Here is a 17,014-nt window from a genome sequence, read left to right as displayed (position 1 = left end):
TATTTCGGTTAGTACAACACATTCTAGTTCCATCTATGTTGTTGCAAATGGCAAGATTTCATTCTTTTTGATCACTGAGTAATAGTCCATTGTATATATATACCACATCTTCTTTATCCATTCATCAGTTGATGGACATTTGGGCTCTTTCCATATTTTGGGTATTGTTGATAGTGTTGCTATAAACATTGGGGTGCATGTCCCCCTTTGCAACAGCTTTTTTGTATCCTGTGGGTATATACCTAATAGTGCAATTGCTGGATCGTAGGATAGTTCTATTTTTAATTTTTTGAGGAACCTCCACACTGTTTTCCAGAGTGGCTGCCCCAGTTTGCATTCTCACCAACAGTGCAAGAGGGTTCCCCTTTCTCTGCATCCTCGCCAACATCTGTTGTTTCCTGAGTTGTTAATATTAGCTATTCTGCCAGGTGTGAGGTAGTATCTCATTGTGATTTTGATTTATATTTCCCTGATGATGAGTGATGTTGAGCATCTTTTCATGTGTCTGTTAGCCATCTGGATGTCTTCTTTGGTAAAGTGTCTGTTCATGTGTTTTGCCCATTTCTTCACTGGATTATTTGTTTGTGGGTGTTGAGTTTGATAGTTCTTTATAGATTTTGGATACTAACCTTTTATCTGATATGTCATTTGCAAATATCTTCTCCCATTCCATAGGCTGTCTTTTAGTTTTGTTGATTGTTTCCTACTACCAATTATTGTAACTGTGTAATAGATTTTGAAATTGAATCTTCTGAATTTGTTCATGCTTTTCAGAGTTGTTTTGCTATGAGTAGAGCCTTTCGGGGGGGAACCCAAAAACTTTGAGCAGATTCTTTTCGGCAGTAACTATCACAGCATTTCACAGGAACATTTTCTTCCTTTGGTTTCTGTTTCCTACCACAGAAACTGCCACATGTTTCACTAGTCTCTTGAATTGAAGTAAAAAGTAGAGGGGCATTCCCTTCTTTCTTTTTATCTTTTATCTTTTTTAAAAAAATGTTTGTATGTTTGTTTATTTATTTATTTTGTGTATGTGTGTGTGTGTGAGAGAGAGAGAGAGAGAATGAAAGAGAGAGAGAGAGAATCCCAAGATCCCAAGCAGGCTCCATGCTGCCAGTATAGAGCCCAATGTGGGGCTCAATCTCATGAACTGTGAAATCATGATCTGAGCTGAAATCAAGAGTCAGACACTCAGCTGACTGAACCACCCAGGCGCACCTCTTTTTTTTTTTTAAATGTTTACTAATTTTTGAGAAAGAAAGAGCATGCACTGAGGGGAGGGCAGAGAGAGAGGGAGACAGAATCCAAAGCAGAGTCTGCACTGACAGCAGATAGCCCCATGAGGGGCTCAAACCCACAAACTGCAAGATCGTGACCTGAGCTGAAATTGGATGCTTAATCAACTGAGCCACCCAGGTGTCTCTCCCTTCTTCATTAAAAAAAAAAAAAAATTCTTTATTATTCCAGATATTCTGGGTGCTCCGAGGCTCCTCTGGGACAGATTTGGAAGGGAAGACACAGAACACAGAGAAGCTTATGAGAAGTTTATTTTACAGACCACAACAGATTCTCCAGCCCAATTTCTGTAGAGGAACCATCCTCGGGGGCAGACAAGGGCTTCCACCAAGATCAGCCTACGGTTATGGTCCCAATGGTATAAATATATTTTGGTTCCAAGGGCACCACTGCCTCATTGTTGGGGCAGATACCTAGTTGTGCAGTAATGTGGGCCACTGCTGCTATTTTTGCAGTTTCTGAAAGAGACAAGGACAAAGATCTTTTCTGATAACACTGTAACCCCCAGTTTTCTGGCTTTTTTTACTAGTTTCAGGAGCCTCTCTACTGGGACCCAGTTTCCCCCCAGTCATCTGCAAATCTATCTCCCTTGTTAGATTTTCTCATACAACCCCTCACCTTTCAGACCTGGGCATAGTCCCCATCCACTCTCCCTTTTCCTTCCCTCCTTTCCCTCCACCCTGCCCTGACATTCTGTTTCATATCTAGAGTAACATTTCTCTTTATGGTTTCCCTACCCTAGTAGATAGTTCTTCACTTGGATGACCCCTATGCTTACTATTTTTAAAAAATTTTTAATGTTTATTTATTTTTGAGAGAGAGACAGAGCATGAGTAGGGGAGGAACAGAGAAAGAGGGAGACACAGAATCTAAAGCAGGGTCCAGGCTCTGAGCTGTCAGCACAGAGCCCGATGCGGGGCTTGAACCCACAAACAGTGAGATCGTGACCTGAGCCCAAGTCGGACACTCAACCGACTGAGCCACCCAGGTGCCCCACCCTATACTTACCATTGATGTGAAAGTCCCAGTAGAAATTTCTTGGAGCATTCTCACAGAGGCAGGCAGTGAAACGATAGTTAAAAGGACCTTCGATTGTAATGTTGCTTCTGAGGTAAGATGTAATCTGGGGAGGAAGAAGTGGGCAGAGAGGACCCAGTGTTAGTCTGGGGAGTGGGAAAGGGAAAGAAAGACAAGAGAGCATGAAAGAGGAAGAGGAGGAGGCAGGAGAGGAGGAGGAGGAGGAGGAGGAGGAGGAGGATAACATCTTTCATGCACAAAGAGCAGGGACAGATGTAGACCAGAAGCACTGGGGAGTCCTCTTTTGTCTATCATTTTCAGGAGCTAAAGCCTGGGTCAGAAGGTTTTCTGGCAACATGTCCTGCTTTAGTGCTATGGGTCTGGGCTCCGAAGGGAAGAGGTAAGTGAATTGACAGGGCAAGGAGAACTCATTCTGAGGCAGCCTTCATCTGAGGAGCACGCTTGCTGTGGTTTCCTGGCTAGCGCTTTCAGGAATGGCCTGCTACCACAGCTTGGATCTTGGGTGTGGAGGCCAAAACCGGACCTTGCTCCTGGAACTCTGCTCCTCCCAACTCTGTGACCTTTGATGATTGAAGTGACATCTCTCAGTCTCTCTTTCCTCAGTTGTGAGAGGAAAACAGTCACCTACCAGACTTGGCTGTTAGATAAACGGATGAAATCTTGAAGGTAAATTTTCTTTTTCCTTTTTTAACTTGAGAGGGCTTTACAACTTGATATATAAGTTTCAGCAGCGCCAGGAAGCTTTTGTCTGGTTAGTGTTCAGCAAGGGGTGTTACCCTGGAGTCCACAGACCCAGGGGGGTCTGTGGATAGAATTCACGGAGTCTGTGAACTCAGATGGAAATAAATTGTATCTTTATTTCGTTAACCTCTCACTGAAATTGAACATTCCTCCCACTATGTCATCAATGATCCTCAGTGGCATTTGCAGTGTGTGTGATTTTATCATGAAGGGAAACATAGATGTGTTCATACCATTTTACAGGTTTATATATCTCAAACTATTATCTGTATGCATCACTACCTTGAACACAGGGACATTATATCACAGGGTTGCATGGTCATGGCCGGGGCCATCTGCCCGACTCCTGAAGCTTGCCCAGGTAACTGGAAACTGTGCACTAAATAGCTTGTCAGCTCTAAATGGTGAGCTCCAGCTTTCTCCCCATTGGAATTTTACTCAGAATATTTTGGAGATCCTGGCATTTCTTTCAAGAAACTACTCTTGCTGGGGGTTTATCTCTTATGACATTTACAACAGTTTATCCTAATGAGTCAGAATTGTCAAAACTTGAATATTCAAAACAAAAAATCGAGGCCACTGGAATTCACTTGTCAAAATCAATGTACAGTTGGAGCTACTTATTCAGGCTGAGCAACAAGAACCGTTATGTAGATCATCTTTATAAGATAAATTTTAACTTGTCTATATTTTAAATGTATTGCCTTTTTAGCTAATATGTCAATAAAGTAAACAGTACCGTATCAAAAGTTTATTTTTAATAATCATTATCACTTGCTTTTTAATATGGTAGTTTTCCTGTGTAGTCCACTGCATTTTATTTACACATTTATTTATTTATTATTTTTTTTTGAGAGAGAGAGAGAGAGAGAGAGAGAGCAAGCACACCAGCCAGGGAGAGGGGCAAGAGGAGAGAGAGAAATAATCCCAAGCAGGCTCCACACTCAGCATGGAGCCCCATGCAGGGCTCAGTTCCACGACCCCAGGACTGCAACCTGAGCTAATGTCTAGAATCAGATGCTCAACTGACTGAGCCAAACCAAGTGCCCCTATTCACACATTTAAAAGTAATTTCCTCATAAGCATTCCCTAGACTTCAAGAGATCAACAAAATGGTCCATACCACAAATGTTTAATTTTTTTTTATGTTTATTCAGTTTTTGAGAGAGAGAAAGAAAGAGAGAGAGAGAGAGAGAGAGAGAGAGAGCCAGTGTGAGTGGAGAGGGGCAGAGAGGGCGACAGAATCCGAAGCAGGCTCCAGGCTCTGAGCTGTCAGCACAGAGCCCCACGAGAGGCTCAAACCCATGAAGCATGAGATCATGACCTGAGCTGAAGTCCGACGCTTAACTGACTGAGCCACCCAGGCACTTCCATACCACAAATGTTTAAGCAAAGCACTGTGGTTTGCTACAAGTTCTCTTCAACCTTAAAAGATTATATAATCTTTATATTCATGATTGAGGGTATAATCTATTTTAATTTTAAATTTGTGATCCTAATACCTCACTTGATCAAAAATTTACTTGCAAAACATTATAATTGTTAGAAAATGAAGATTAGGTATTAGAATCTTCACACATAAAAATTATATTTTCCTAAATTAAAAAAAATCTGAAGATGTTTCTGTAGCCAGACATTTTTTTTATATTGGAAGCTACAAATAAAAATTGGTTGACCAGAACTAACAAAATTCTTTCTAATTTGCAATGTATTCTATGAGATTCCTTGTACTTGGGTAGGTTTTAAAAAGATTGCCTGGGCGCCTAGGTGACTCAGTTGGTTGAGCATCTGACTTTGGCTCAGGTCATGATCTCTTGGTTCCTGAGTTCGAGCCCTGTGTCAGGCTCTGTGGTGACAGCCCAGAGCCTGGAGCCTGCTTTGGATTCTGGGTCTCCCTCTCTCTCTGTCCTTACCCCACTTGCATTCTCTCTCTCTCTGAAAAATGAATAAACATTAAAAAATTATTTTAAAAAATTGTTCTTTTATTATTTTATTTATTATTTTTTAATATGAAATTTATTGTCAAATTGGTTTCCATCCAATACCCAATGCTCATCCCAACAGGTGCCCTCCTCAATGCCCATCACCCACTTTCCCCTACCCCCCACCCCTCAGTTTATTCTCAGTTTTTAAGAGTCTCTTAATGTTTCTCTCCTTCCCTCTCTGTAACGTTTTTCCCCCTTCCCCTCCCCCATGGTCTTCTGTTAAGTTTCTCAGGACCCACATAAGAATGAAAACACATGGTATCTGTCTTTCTCTGTATGTATTAGCATTGTTCTTAAAACATAGTCCTATGAATCACAGTAGCACAAAATTATTTCATGTGTGATTTTGTTGATTAAGCACATTTTTTTACACCTATCACTTTTTCAGGGGTGGAAACAGACTTTCATTATCTATCATTACCAGGAACTACCATTATCACAAGACCTTTATGCATACATTCTCATTCTTTTTGTCATCAGTCGTTATGATAAACAAAACACAGAATTGAGAAATTATGATGTGGCCTCCCTCCCACCCCCAGCTAACATGCAGTATTCACATTCTGGGACTGTGAACAGACAAATTTGACAAAGCAGCCATGTTGTTCTTTGCTCAGTGATCAGAAATCTTTCTTTTACAGATATGGGGCCATTTCTGGAATATATTTTAAGGAATAACAATTCTCATGCTTCCAATTCTGTTTTCTTTTTAATCATTGTACTTAAATCTAATTTGAGTTAGGAAACTCATGCATGTGCTGCCTGAGAGAGTGTACTTCTAGAAGGAGGCAGGGGAGAAACGCCTGGGTTTTGGCCATAGAACAGAGGTAGCTAACAAGGGGCAGATTGCGTGTGGGGGACAACACGAGAGGAGACCGCTGGCAGGGAAGAGAAGGACACACTCTTCCCTGGGGAAAAGCCCTAAACCTGCACGGGTCCCTTCTCCTTGTGGCCCAGAGCAGCTGGTGATAAGGCACAGGTGAGACTTATGCTCATTTCCATTTGAAAACCTCTGATGTAATAAAGGGATTGGACCTCCCTCCCACAACTGCGAATTGGAGAAAGGGGAGAAGACAGCGTGGGCTCCTTGTTGGGGAGAGGAGGCTGGAACAGGAGTGAAGACGATAGAGCAAAAGGGCAGAGGGAGGGGGGTCAACGCAGCCTTTGCTCAGAGTTCACTGCCAAGGAGCAAATCTTATCCCTTGTGTTCTGTGCAACATATCTCTTCTGCCCACCTGCCTCAATGCACTGGATGGGGTTGCAATTTTCCTTGTGAGAACCCCCTATCCCCACCTCTCCTCTCAAACAATCATCTTCCGGACCTTGGAGGAACTCTTACCATTTCTCTCCCAGCTCATAAGCTTTTCCTCTCTTCTCCCTCTTAGCTGTGTTTTTCTTCACTACCCATTCCTTCTTTCCTTCTCTTCCTTCCTACACCTCAGGATCGGATTCCTTTATCTGTAAAATGAGAATAGTAATCTGCCCCGAGGTCTGATGATTGTTCTGAGGATCAAGTATATATGAGAATTGGGAGCATGAGGATTGCAGTTCATATTAAGTATAATGCATGATATTAAAGTGAGAGATTAATCTAATTGTATTCATAACTAAGGAGTCAGATTTGTCTTGAGTTCACCCCCTACCCCAGGCCTCTACTTACCACCATACATTCTCGCAATTCTGTTTTAACATTCATCTTCACAGTGATTTCTTCACTTGCGTTTGCTCTGCGGGGCATCTGTACCTCCATTTTTATCACTTTTCGACCGCTTTGGGGAATAGGGAAGGAGGGTAGAGATCAGAGATCTGTCCCGTGCACGAGAGGAGCACACAATGAGCAGAGCGTAAGCAACAGGGAAGGTGTAAAGCAAAGGGGATAATGAGAGCTGAATCAGTTGCTGAGCATCAGAACCCCTGGACTTTTTTTAATTTTAATTTTTTAATTTACATCCAAGTTACTTAGCATATAGTGCAATAATGAAGAACCCCTGGAAATTTTTGATCCTTGTTTGCTTTGGTTGTTTTCTACAAGACTTTGTTTTGTTTAATATAGCAGCTTTGATGCTTTATTTAAAATTGAGCATTGTCTTTCTTTCCACTGACAAAAAAATGAATTAAAAAAAAGGAATAAAAGTATAATATTACATGCCATTTCTTAATAAAATCCTTCAGGTTCTGTTGACTGTCCACTAATGTGGGGTGGGGGAGGCTCAAGTCATCATTACTAGAAAATTCCATGTCAACAGAATCGTGTTAAACCAAAAACATCTCAATGCACTGGAGGAATTTTTAGAGTCATCCTTGAGATCATCCTTCTTTGATTCCTGGTGGGGCCTAGGTATTTGTATTTCTTTAGCACTGCAGAGAATTTGGACATATGGCCATGTTTGAGGCCTTTAGATGCCACCCTACTTTTAAGCCACATATCACAATCTGATGGGAAAAGGAAATGGAAGCAGAGAGAAGTCAAGGATTTCTTCATCAGGGAGACCTGGGTTCAAGACTAGGAGAGTTACTTTCTTTCTCCCAGAAACTCCTGGCTGAACTCCTTGGTATTGGTGGGACAGGAGGGAATTTACGGTTTTGGCTACAATGCTTCACAGTCCCATTTTCCTAGGGTAAAGCATCTCAGATTTTGGAGATATTGCATATCTTGTGCCAGTTGCTCTAGTGCTCAGTGTACAGAAATTCCAAAATTCCTCCAAAATTCCTCTCATTTGTAAATGAATTTAGGAGTGATAAGATGACCAGCTTAGCTAGAGTGAGTGATCAGATCAGCTTGTCCAGGAGTGAGGAGCTTCCTGGGATGACAGCCTTTTAGTGCTAACACTGAGAAATTTCTGGGCAGACGGGAATTCTGATCACCCTAATTAGTACAGCTTATTTCACCAACTTGCTGCCCCCTAAGGGCTACATGGGGTGATATCTGTGTCTGAACCTGTCCCCATTCAAAATTTCTTAGGACATTGGGCTCCATTCTACCAACTTGTTAAAACTCTGAATGTTTTACTCCAGGACAGGACATCTGGTTGTGCCACAGAGGGTACCATCAGAATCACAATCCCAAAACCCAGCATTCAAAACCCTGTTCTTGTTGAGAAAACCCCCTAGATTTGCTGAGTGTCCCTGCTTCTCCCAGACTCTGGCTCCATTTCCTACTTCATTTCCCCCAGTTTTCCTGCTTCCTTCAAATATGTACCCTCAATGATTTGGCTTCTGAGCCTGTGTTCCCAGGTCCTAGTGTAGGTGGTGGGTGAGTGTGTACTTGCTTTTTTCTTTGAGCTTCAGAATAGGAAGAATGTCTAAGCTGCTTGGCTGGCTCAACCTTGGACCATGGGGTCAAGGATCAGTGATCAGAGCCTCTGATCCTTTAGTGAGTCCTACCAACATTGCTTAAAGCTATCGCTAGAACTCACAGACTTGCTAAACCTGCTGTTCTAGGAGGCAAGGTGTGAGAATGTAAAGTTTACTGACCAGAAATCTGACAAAGGTGTAGACTATGGACAGGATGTGGATCAGAGCCATAGAGCAAGACTGATTGTTACTTATAGCCTATATGCACACTGGGAGACTTATTTCCATGGACAACCTAGAAGAACCCAGTGGAAATATGAGTATAGTTTATGAGACTTCCTAAGAGGAGAGAAGTGGAACTTGAAATGGGGTTTAGGAGACCCCTAAACTGGGGTCTGGGACCAGAGTTCTGGAAAGTTGAAAAGTTTTCAGGAAAGGATGTAGAGATTTTCAGGCTAAGATAAGATCCTTCCCTGAAAGGATTTTTGTGAGGAAGAGAAAGGCTTGGCTCACGTGTTTTCCTGAGCTTTGTTGGTCCCCAGCTGCAGACAGAGAACCAGGAGCAGGGCAGCAGAGCTGGCTCTGAACAGGAGCTGGAGAAAGTGCATGGTGGAGGAGACAGAATGTGACGTCTTAGAGAACACAGTCCCAGGTGCCCAGCATACTCCTTATATGCAGATCAAGCAAGTGAGAGAGCTGCCAAGCGGATCCCTGTGGTCAACTACCCAAATACCCTTCCCACTCATGATCTTTCCTTGTTGAGCTGAAGTTTGTTTTCCTATGGAAAAAGTCAACATTCGTCTATAGTGTTAGTGTCTGAGAAAAGAGATTATCCTTCCTCGTTTACTTGGTATGTCAGAATTTCACAGAGTGTCCAGGACCTCAAAAGACCTCAAAAGCTCTTCCCTCTTATGCAAATGTTTCTTTTTCCCTCATAATCATATGCCTGCTGTATGTAGCTTTAGCTACAGTCTGCTCCCCTAGTCTCTAGAGGCAGAGAGCCCAGCTGTGGGTAGCAGGTTTCAGATCACAGCTGTAGAAAACTTTTGCTATCCCCTTATGGTAAGTTCAAGAGGAGATGTTCTTCAAAAAATTTTGTAGGGCTGCTAGGGTGATTAGGGTTCTCCTAGGGGGTTACCACCAATCATAAGAGAGGAGAAAACTAGAGGTGGGCTGCTCTGGATGATGGGTAATTAAGGCCATATAACTGGGTGACATGAAGATGTGTGTGATTGTTGAGTCCTTAATTTCAGAGACTGTAACACACACACACACACACACACACACACACACACACACACACACACACTCTATTGGTTCTATTTGAGAATCCTAATACAGCTGGTGTTTGGGAAAGGACAATAAATGTTGAAAGGGTTGGAACCCATATTGGTTGCAAGTGTATTTGAAACTTTGGGGTGAAATCAGGTTCTAAACTCACAATATAGCAGGCATTTCAGATGGGAAGGACAAATGTGGAGTAGAGAAGATATGACATCTAGGCAAGTTGTACTGAATTCTTAATGTCGTTTTTGCTGGGCTTCAACATTCTTTGGTGTCACTTCACTAGGTGGTAAAATCCCAGGGTATAAGACAGATTATTGCCTATTGAACATAATTTGGAGAGGCACTTCATGGTGATATTTAAGTATATATTAGTTTAAAAATCATTATTTTTTAAAGTGATGGTCACATGTTGGTCAAGGATATCATGGAAAATGATATCCACAGAATAATGGAACATGGTGAAGCTGCCTTAAGGGTTAGTAGGAATGACCACATTTTATCTTTCACTCCATCATGTATGTCCAAAATTATAGGACTCCAGGGTATTTTAGCTTGATGTAAATGTATGCAGATATTGGTTAAGTAATTTTGACCAAATCAGCAATAGATATTTATTCTAGAAACTGATATGATTTGGGGGCCAATAAGCCAATAAATTGCTGTAACATTGTTTCTTCAATGGCTACCCACATCGCATCAAAGATCTGGATGGAGATGAACAGTATCAGGCAAACCTTGGTTTTAACTTGGTTTTAGGAATGAAGCAAGTCCACCAGCAAAAATCCATGTGTCTCCCCAGCTGACAAAGAGGCGTCAGTATTCATGGGGTTTAATATATCTTGAAAGACCAAGTTTTCTGAGGGAAGATAGAATGTAAGTAATTGTTGCAGTTCTATAGATGGTATGCAGGGAAGTGTTTAGAATGTTATTTATGATAAAAGCTTGAGAATAATATCATCTTCTTCTCCACGCTGTTGTTCAGGAAACTGATCTAGCAGATGGCTCCCAGGGGGAGAAAAATGAAGCTGAAATTGTCGTGTCCTCTAAGTAATGAACAGGTCCAGTAGGTTTCAAAAAACAAATAGAGATTGATAAAATCAGATTGTAAACAATTCAAGAAGCTCATAAAAGAGAATGTACCAGAGCAAGGGGAAGGGATTAAGGATTAAAGAGAAACTTGCCACAGGCTAAATTTGTGAAGAGAAAGGTGATCCTAGGTCTGACAGGGCTCACACAAGAGGAAGATAAGGAATGACCACGAAAGGGAGTTAAAGAAGCCAATACATAGTGAATGCGTACTATGTGCCTGACACTGTGCTAAACATTTCACGTGTATTAACTCAATTTTCAAAACAATGCTATGAAGTAGATGCCAGTTTATTCCATTTTACAAATGGAGAAATGGAGGCACATAGCAAATAAATATATCGAGCCCAAGTCACAGAGCCAGTAAGTGGTGGAGCCAATGTTGGATCCATGTTTTGTAGAATCTGAAAGTTTCGTTTTACAATATTGGAAGCCTGTTTCAGAAATAGAATGCAAATTCTCAAATATGAAATACATACACAGGGCTTTGGAAGAGGTTGTAAGTAAGGGGCCCTAAGACTTCACATCACTAAGTTTATGGTACATGTGGACAAACCAGAATTTGAATGCAGGCAGTCTGGCTCTAGAACCTGAGCTTTTAACTACTCCATTGCCTACCAGTGAGGACAAGGCCACAGTGAGGCATGCCCAAATACTAATAAAGAGTCCCAAAGTAGGTAAGTACAAGGCCTACTCTAAGTACACATTTATCTTCTATGGCTGACCATTCTAGGGTGTTTTCCCATAAACTTGATGTAACAATCTTAGCATTCATCCTTTCTTTTATGAATTCATCTCTCTACCCATCATCTACCTTGTTCCTTCAGTTGATGTATTCTACAAATATTGAATAAGCACCTACCTTTACAGAGAGGCTTAAGGTGATGGGCATACAGAAATGAATGAGACAGAATATAATGGGGGAGGCAGTCAAAATAACAAATTTAATAGGCTGTGATCAGAATTCTAATATTAGTTTCTATTTATTGAGGACTACTAAGTATGTTATAGGGTTAACCTAAATGGAGCAGGCAGTCATGAGACCTATTTCTGTCTTCCCATAGATTTTAAAAAGCATCCAGGGCACCTGGGTGGCTCAGTCAATTAAGCGTCTGACTCTTGATTTCAGCTCAAGTCATGATCTCATGGTTTGTGGCTTCAAGCTCTGTGTCAGGCTCTGTGCTGTCAGCGCAGAGCCTGCTTGGGATTCTCTTTTTCCTTCTCTACCTGCCCCTTCCCTGCTCTCTCTCTCTCTCTAAAAAATAAATAAACATTAAAAAAAAAAAGCATCCAAGCAAACACACCTAAAAATGAAAAAATACAAATTTGATTCAGAAGTTTTGAATAATATAAAAGTTCTTTACTATAATTATACTTTGGGGGTATGGAGAAGTTTTACACATTATAGTCCACAGACACATTTCTTAGTGTCTTCCTTGATCCCCACATTTTCCTCTTAAAGGTAGCTGCTAGAGATTTCTCCTGTCTCTCTTGTCAGTGTACTGTATTCAACACTATGGTGTTTCCCCATTCTCAACACTTTTTGTACACTGAGTACTTTTGACATACGACCCTCCCTTCTGCTATACAAGATGCAGAAGTAGAGCTCTGCTCCTTTTGTCTCCTACTGCCTTGAGAATCACATACCCTAGGATTATTGTATACAGCTTCTTCAAATAGCAAAAACAACAATGAGAGCAAATATTTATACAGTGCTTACTATAAGTTAGACTCTCTGCTAAGTGGTTAACATATTAATTCATCTATTGCTTAAAAAGATCATATAACTTAAGTATTATCCTCATTTTATGGATGAAGAATTTGAGGCCTAGAGAGAGAAAGTAAATTGCTCAAGGTTGCAAAGTTAGTAACTGGCAGAGTTGGGGTTAAAAATCAAGTAGTCTGGGAACACCTGGGTGGCTCCGTCGGTTAAACGAACAACTTCAGCTAAGGTCACGATCTCACGATCTCACGACCTTATGATTTGTGAGTTCGAGCCCCACATCCGGCTCTGTGCTGACAGCTCAGAGCCTGGAGCCTGCTTTAGATTCTGTGTTTCCCTCTCTCTCTTTGCCCCTCCCCTGCTCACACTCTGTCTGTCTCTCTCAAAAATAAATAAACATTAAAAAAAAAATTAAAAAAAGAAATATGCCTTATTTTCCAAATATAAGATTTTTCTAACTGCTCTAGTGAGGTATGTTTCATCTATAAAAAAACTTCACATATTTAAAACACACAATTTGATGAGTTTTGGATATATGCATATACCTGTGATATACTATCACAATAATCAAGATAAAAATATAGGATTTTTAAAATTATTGATTTTAGCTTATTTATATTAAGTTTGGAGGATATATTCTGAGTAGTAGGCAGAATAATGGCACCTCAGATAGTCTGTGTTCTAATCCCTGGAGCCTCTATGTTACTTTATATGGCAAAAAGGACTCTCTAGATATCTTTAAATTAAGGGTCTTGAGATGGGGAGATTATCCTGGGTTACCTGGGGTTGGCCCATTGTAATTATAAAAATTCTTATAAGAGAAAGAGTCAGGAGAGTTAGAGTGAGAAGAGATATGATGACAGAAGCAGAAATCAGAGAGATACAAGGAAGAGGCTGCAAGCCAAGGGATATAGGTGGCTTCTAAAATCTGGAAAAGGAAACAGATTCTTTGCTAGGGCTTCCAGAAGGAACAGAGACCTGCTGACACCTTGATTTAGGACTTATGAGCTCTGGACCTGTAAGATAATCCATTTGTGTTGTTTTAAGCCACCAAATTTATGATAATTTGTTACAGCAGCAATTGGAAGCTAATGTATGCTACATAATTCCCATCATTTTATCCATTTAGAAATGTGGGTTTTTTTCCCCCCAGCTTCTATGAAGTTATGTGTGTGCTTGAAAAGAACATATATTTTTTGAATATCATGTTTTTTTATATATCTAATAGGTCAAGTTAAAAAATTGTGTTTAAAATAGTCTATGTTTTTACTAAATTTATATTGATGTTTTCTATACATTATTATATTTTACATCACAACACTATAAATTATTGAAGGGTGTGTTGAAATATTTTTACAAATGAAGATTTATAATTTCTCTTATTTTGTCTTATTCTGTAAAAGTTTATGTATTTTGAGCCTATTTTATTAGGTGTATATAAATTCAAGATTTTCATATTTTCCTGATGAAATGAACTTTTGTCACTAAAATAAAAATCTGTCTCTTTACTCTAGTAATTTTCTTGGGGTTAAAGTCTATTTTACTAATATTAATATAATGAAATCAGCTACTTTTGATTATTTTCTGGTAAATCCTCTAGCATGCTTTTATTTTCAGTTTTTTTATACTCTTAAGTTTGAGATGCATCTTTAGTAAGTAGCATATAATTGAATTTTGGAATTTTTATACAGTCTGAAAATATTAGTCTTTTAATCTAGGCATTTATCCAATTATCATTGGCATAATAATTGATATATTTGGGTTTTAATTACTGTCAAAGTATATAATTTATATTTTTCCTGCTTCTTTTGTTCTTTTTATATTCTTTCTTGCCTTCTTTAGAATCAGTAATTTTTTTACTATTCAATTTTTCTTCTATATTATTAGCCTTTGTATTATACTGTCTACTACTATTTTTTTGTGGTGAGACTAGAAACTTTAATATTTATATGTAACATGACAAAATCTAATATTAATTACATCAACTCTGAATAATACAAAACCTTAGATCATTTAATTCTTTTATCCTTATCCCCAACTTTTTATGCCATTGTTGCTGTATTTTAATTCTCTTTACATATTTTAAATAAATTAAAAAAAATTTAATGTTTATTTATTTTTGAGAGAGAGACAGAGACAGAGTGTGAGTGGGAGAGGGCCAAGGGGCAGGGGGAGACACAGAATCTGAAGCAGGCTCCAGGCTCTGAGCTGTCAGCACAGAGCCCGACGCGGGGCTCGAACTCACGGATCATGAGATCATGACCTGAGCTGAAGTCGGCCGCTTAACCGACTGAGCCACCCAGGCGCCCCCAAAATTTCTATTTCTATCACCAAAGACTATTTTTTCATTTTCCTGAACTTCATATAAATAAAATCATATATATTTATATGCATAATACATACATACATACATACATTCATACATACATACATACACATACTAGTTGGGTTCTGACTGCCTTCTCAACATAATTTCTGTGGTATTTATCTAGTTTGTTGCACTTAGCAGTAATTAAATCTTTTCCATTGTTTTTAAATATTATATTATCTAAATATGCCATTTTTTAGGAATACTGTATGGGTTTTGTGTGTGTGTGTGTGTGTGTGTGTGTATGCTTTTAGTACAAATGTCCACTCATTTATTTTGAGTATTTACAGTCAGTTCTGTCATAATATAACATACGTGTTCTTATAAATCACTGCTCTAAGGAAAATGTCACAATAAAACCCATAACACTTATGAGAAAAATGGGAGTAAGGACATAATACTAAAAAATATTGTCAGTGATACAAAAAATAAAAAGAAGGACCTAATGTTTAAAAAATAGTGTAATATTACATGTCAGATAATTACACAAACACTAATGAATATGATACTTTACCTTGAAGAAGACTTGACATTTCATTGTGGAAGGTAGTAGCTTGTGGGTTATTGTGAAATGGTGGGCAGAGGATTATCTGAAATCAGCTGAAAGGTTGTAACACCAGATATGAGTAGGTGTGACTTTCCTTGCTTTGATATTGGCCTCTGATCTTCCACAACCTTTAAATACTTGGGCATGTTTTGTTTTGTTTTGTTTTTGCCTTCGGATTGTGGGTCTTTCAAGGTTTTCATCAAAATTGCAATTGTTATTTCAGTGTGTTGCTTTCCTCCTCAATTAACTTTAGGATCATGGCTGGAAACTTTTTTGTGGCTTTCTCATCTGCACTTGTGGTTTCCCCCAAGGGCTGAAGTCTTTGGAAATTATAGTGATGTTTGAAATCACTAAACCAGCAACTAAGAGCACTAAAAGGAGCCACTTCTACAGGATTTGGTGATTTCTTTTAAGGTCCTCACATATAAATAGTATTGTCTTTTTTTGTTTGTAGTCCTTGGCATTTTGAACCAGGACACTTAGATATATTTGGGATGTTGAGTGTGTGTTTGTCTATATAGAAAAGGTTGTAGTTACAAACGGAAAATAAAATACAACTTTGTAGGATAACACACCCAGTGGACTGAGGTACCTGGTGGATGTTTGAGTGTATTTTGGGTATTACTTCGTGGATTGTTTCAGCTGGGTACAGGTTCTATTATTCCATCTTGTGTTTCTTTTTTTTTTTTATGTTTATTTACTTATTTTGAGAGAGAGAGAGAGAGAGAGAGAGAGCGCAGGGGAGGGGCAGAGAGAGAGGGAGAGAGAGAATCCCAAGCAGGCTCTGTGCTGTTAGTGCAGATCCCCACACTGAGCTCAATCCCATGAACCGTGAGATCATGACCTGAGCCAAAATCAAGAGTCGGACACCCAACCGGCTGAGCCACCAGTTGGGTAACAATGTGCAAATTGTTCCCTAATAAATCAATCAAACTGAAACACATTCAAATTTTCAAAATGAGTGTTATTGCAGAATTGACTGCAAGTGGGAATGGAACTGACTGGTCATGAGGCATCCAGTGTTTATAGGGTACCAGTTGTTCATCTTTAGCTAGTGCCAAAAAAATCTTTCGATATTCATCCCGCCAGTGGTATGTATGAAGTCCAGTCACTCCGCATCCTCACCCACAACTCTATTTTGTCTGTTTTTGTTGTTGCTGTTGTTGTTGTTAGTTATTCTGAAATGTGTGTAACTGAATCTCATTGTAGTTTTTATTTGTATTTACCTAAGGACTAACGATAATGAGGCCATTTTCACAAGCTTATTTCCTGTTTATATACACCCAATGTGAAATACCTATGTAAGTATTTTCCATGTAATTATAAATTATTCCTCATTTGGAAGTAGGCAAAGTAGCAGAGTAGTCGCAAACACAGGTCTTAACATCAGGTAGACTTGAGTGTAAAGCCTAGCTGTGCCTCTAGCAAGCAGTGTGATTCTGTACTAATTTCTTTGCCTTTCATGTTAAGTGCTCAAAAATGGTGTTTATTACTATTTTTAACTGAAGCATGTACTTTCATCACATGGATGTAGCTTAATTTTCATGAAGAAAATATACTGGGGGAATTTATCTGAAGTTGGAACCAGAATAGTTACCATAGTGAATGGTTTTTTGGAGCCTTTCTCAAATTTGGATGTTTGGCCAAAT

The 17,014-nt window shown here is 39.4% G+C and overlaps 1 protein-coding gene across 1 annotated transcript; it reads right to left on the bottom strand.

Annotated features, from left to right (window-relative positions):
• Positions 1-1,529: 1,529 nt before the first annotated feature.
• LOC123607040 (prolactin induced protein) lies at positions 1,530-9,019 on the bottom strand. Its single transcript, XM_045496002.1, has 4 exons — positions 8,868-9,019; positions 6,721-6,829; positions 2,305-2,419; positions 1,530-1,754 (listed from the first exon to the last, which is right to left on the bottom strand). Exons 1-4 carry the CDS (start codon positions 8,960-8,962, stop codon positions 1,630-1,632), a joined length of 444 nt encoding a protein of 147 aa, XP_045351958.1. The 5' UTR covers positions 8,963-9,019; the 3' UTR covers positions 1,530-1,629.
• Between the last annotated feature and the right edge of the window lie 7,995 nt (positions 9,020-17,014).

Source organism: Leopardus geoffroyi, chromosome A2, assembly GCF_018350155.1.
Source record: "Leopardus geoffroyi isolate Oge1 chromosome A2, O.geoffroyi_Oge1_pat1.0, whole genome shotgun sequence".
NCBI lineage: Eukaryota > Metazoa > Chordata > Mammalia > Carnivora > Felidae > Leopardus > Leopardus geoffroyi.
The sequence above is the reverse complement of the archived record's forward strand: the minus strand, read 5'-3'. Positions and strand labels throughout refer to the sequence as shown.